The 3,205-nt window shown below is 37.7% G+C and overlaps 1 protein-coding gene across 1 annotated transcript; it reads left to right on the forward strand.

Moving 5' to 3' along the window:
• The first annotated feature begins 2,375 nt into the window (after positions 1-2,375).
• LOC131154378 (large ribosomal subunit protein uL14-like) lies at positions 2,376-2,798 on the forward strand. Its single transcript, XM_058107097.1, has one exon. It carries the CDS (start codon positions 2,376-2,378, stop codon positions 2,796-2,798), a length of 423 nt encoding a protein of 140 aa, XP_057963080.1.
• Positions 2,799-3,205: the final 407 nt, after the last annotated feature.

A 3,205-nucleotide genomic window follows, 5' to 3' on the forward strand; every position in this document is an offset into this window, starting at 1 on the left:
ATATATACCTCTGCTGTTATTATTATGTTTCCAAAATAACCATAATGCTATAATTTTGTACTGTAAATACTTAAAAATCTAAATAACTGTAGCATCTCGATGCTATAACTGTATAATTTGTCTTTATAAACTGTGTGTTATGGTATTCAGGAAAACATAATATTATGTGAAATTATGATATGCTAAACTGAATAAAATCTATATACATCTGTCTATTAATCATATGTGAATAATCATATATACATTCTATATAACATATCATACTGATATACTATACAAATTTTACATCAGATAAATATCTACTCAGGCCACACAACGTTAAAACGTTCGTTCTATAAATTGCATAATGACTTGTATATATGTATCTATGAAAATTCTGTTAATATTCTTAAAATCCTAGCATAGCATATTTCCCTTACCTTAACTTTGAAAAGCCCCTATAAAACTTTAGCTCTATACCTGCAGGATTCCTAACCCAACATCCTGAAACAGAATCCCCCAGAACAAAACATCAGTATTTTTTTACCTACAACATTTCTTATAACTGGGGAAAAGGTAAATACTGAATAAAATGCCTTACCCTGAGATTAGGACGAAATCCAACCCAACTTTTCCAGCGATCAGCTCCGGCAGACTTGTAGAGAATCTTGTCAGGAACGTTGTGGTAGCCATAGATCTTCGATCCGGCGAGAAACGGGCCTGGATATGAAGAGAGAAATGAGAGAGAGTCGTAGAGAGAGAGAGAGAGAGAGGAGAGAGAGAAAGGCGCTAAAAAGACAAAATATCCCGGTTTTCCACTATTTATACTGCCAAATTCGTCGACCAGTGCATAAGGAAACTCATTGACAAATACAGGGCTTCGTCGATGAATACATAAGGAAATTCATCGACGAAATTCAGTTTGCTCCATAACCCCTTTCGGTATTTTCTCGTCTATGATGCCTTGTATTCGTCGATGAATTTCCTTATGTACTCATCGACGAAGCCCTGTATTTGTCGACGAGTTTCCTTATGCACTCGTCGACGAAGCCCTGTATTCATCGACGAGTTCTGACAATTCCTTGAAATTATTATTATCTCTCTCTCTTAACTATTTAAATATTAGTATTTTTCGGGTCGTTACATTAAACCATTTCTCAAAATCAATCAGTCCAACACATTTTTACTTGCAAAGTTCTTGAGAATAGGGAAGATTACCCACCCATACAGGTAGCTTCCCTCTGCCCTAACACGTTATGCAGTCAGGTATGGCTACATCTGATACCTATCAGGGCACTCACCTTACTCAGTAAGCCCTTAGGCTGAGAGTTTCACTTCGTCTCAGTTATTTATGTCATTAACTCTCACGATTCATTTCTCATATTTAACATTCTTTATTTCTCAATTTCCATTCTTTCTTTCATTTCTCATTTTAGCCAATCTTATCATTCTTTCACTTTCCATTTTCATTTTACTTTTCGACTTATGAGTCTCCTTGATATCAAATACCAACATCGCGTCTGTAACTCATAGCCACCCTGAAGATTTTTCTATCCACGCCATGCTTCCCCCTATGGTCAAGGTTGTGCAGCTCGAAGGCTGGATCTAACCGCGGTTGGCCGACCCAGTTAGATCAAAGTATCATATCACATATCGCGTTTGTAGTACGACTGGCCGACTTATAACCCTAATCCGAACTCAGGGGGCCCAACAACCCTACAAAATGGCTCAGTCGACTGTCACGCTGCATGCTCTAAGAGTCCGTGTGGTTGCACTAACACCACTAGCAACGGTATCGTACTCAATATCATAACCATCTATCAGGGTTCACTACCACATACCCACAATCATTATGCGATATTGGCATTTTATCAATCATGTTTCAATATATCACAATTCAGTTCAATATAAATATTCTCATCATTTTCTGTGCGCATTTCATTATCTCATAATAATATATATCATATTTAACGTATTTCCACATTTCCCACAATACTCATATCAGTAATTTGTACAAACTCATTTTTCATGCAAATAATTTTCACTCACATATAAATACCACATTTTATTATTTTCCACTAATCACATCTAGGGGTGAGCAAACGGTTGGTTCGGTGAAATTCGGTTAATTAACAGAATTAACCAAAAATTTCGGTTAATCATTTCCATTAACCGAACCGACCGAATAAGGAGTATTAACCGAACCTCACCTGACCGAATTACTCGACCGAATTACCTATTCGAGTAATTCGGTTAACTGAATTTAACCGAAATTATTTAAAACTAATTATTAAAAATAGAATTTTGGTGAAACTTAATTATTTAACATATATTAATTTATATTTTAAATTCGCAAAAACCCTAATTCATTGTCTGTGTTTTGCCTGCAGGCCATAATGTTGAAGCGAGGTCATGGAGGGTCGGCTGGAAACAAGTTCAGAATGTCGCTAGGTCTGCTAGTCGCAACGACTATGAGCTGTGCGGACAACACTCGCGCTAAAAATCTCTACATTATTTCAGTGAAGGGGATCAAGGGCCGATTGAATCGGTTGCCTTCGGCGTGTGTTTGGGACATGGTGATGGCTACTGTGAAGAAAGGGAAGCCTGATCTCCGCAAGAAGGTCATGCCCACAGTCATTGTTCGCCAGCGCAAGCCATGGCGCCAGAAGGATGGCATCTACATGTACTTTGAGGATAATGCGGGTGTTATCGTGAATCCTAAAGAAGAAATGAAAGGTTCTGCCATCACTGGTCCAATTGGTAAGGAGTGTGCTGATTTATGGCCAATGATTGCTGGTGCCACCAATGCAATTGTCTAAGGTTAGTAGGTACGGTATGCACATATAAATTATAGGTCACCATTGATGAGAATTTCAGGGTAACATGTTCAGGCATTTGGATATGGCAGGCTTCAGCTTCTGTTTGAGTGTGTTGGTCTTGATTTTATTTTCTTTGATCATGGCTGCGATTAGACTTTTCGAACCATTTGAAATATTTAAAAATTGTTGTAAACAAAAAAATCAGTTAATCAGTTAACCGAATTTATATTTCCTGTTCACCGAACCGAAAATCGATTCACCGAATTTTGGGGAAGCTTAACCGAATCGACCGAACCCGTTTTTTTACCCGAACCGAACTGACCAATTTCAGTCGGTTAAATCGGTTAATTTAGGTTTCCCCGAATTATGCTCACCCCTAATCACATCAATCATTCTCATTCCAATAT

This window comes from Malania oleifera, chromosome 4, assembly GCF_029873635.1.
Source record: "Malania oleifera isolate guangnan ecotype guangnan chromosome 4, ASM2987363v1, whole genome shotgun sequence".
Classification (NCBI taxonomy): domain Eukaryota; kingdom Viridiplantae; phylum Streptophyta; class Magnoliopsida; order Santalales; family Ximeniaceae; genus Malania; species Malania oleifera.

Bases quoted from the DNA above. Each gene is read 5' to 3' on its own strand.
- LOC131154378 (XM_058107097.1), top strand. From the start codon at position 2,376: ATGTTGAAGCGAGGTCATGGAGGGTCGGCTGGAAACAAGTTCAGAATG.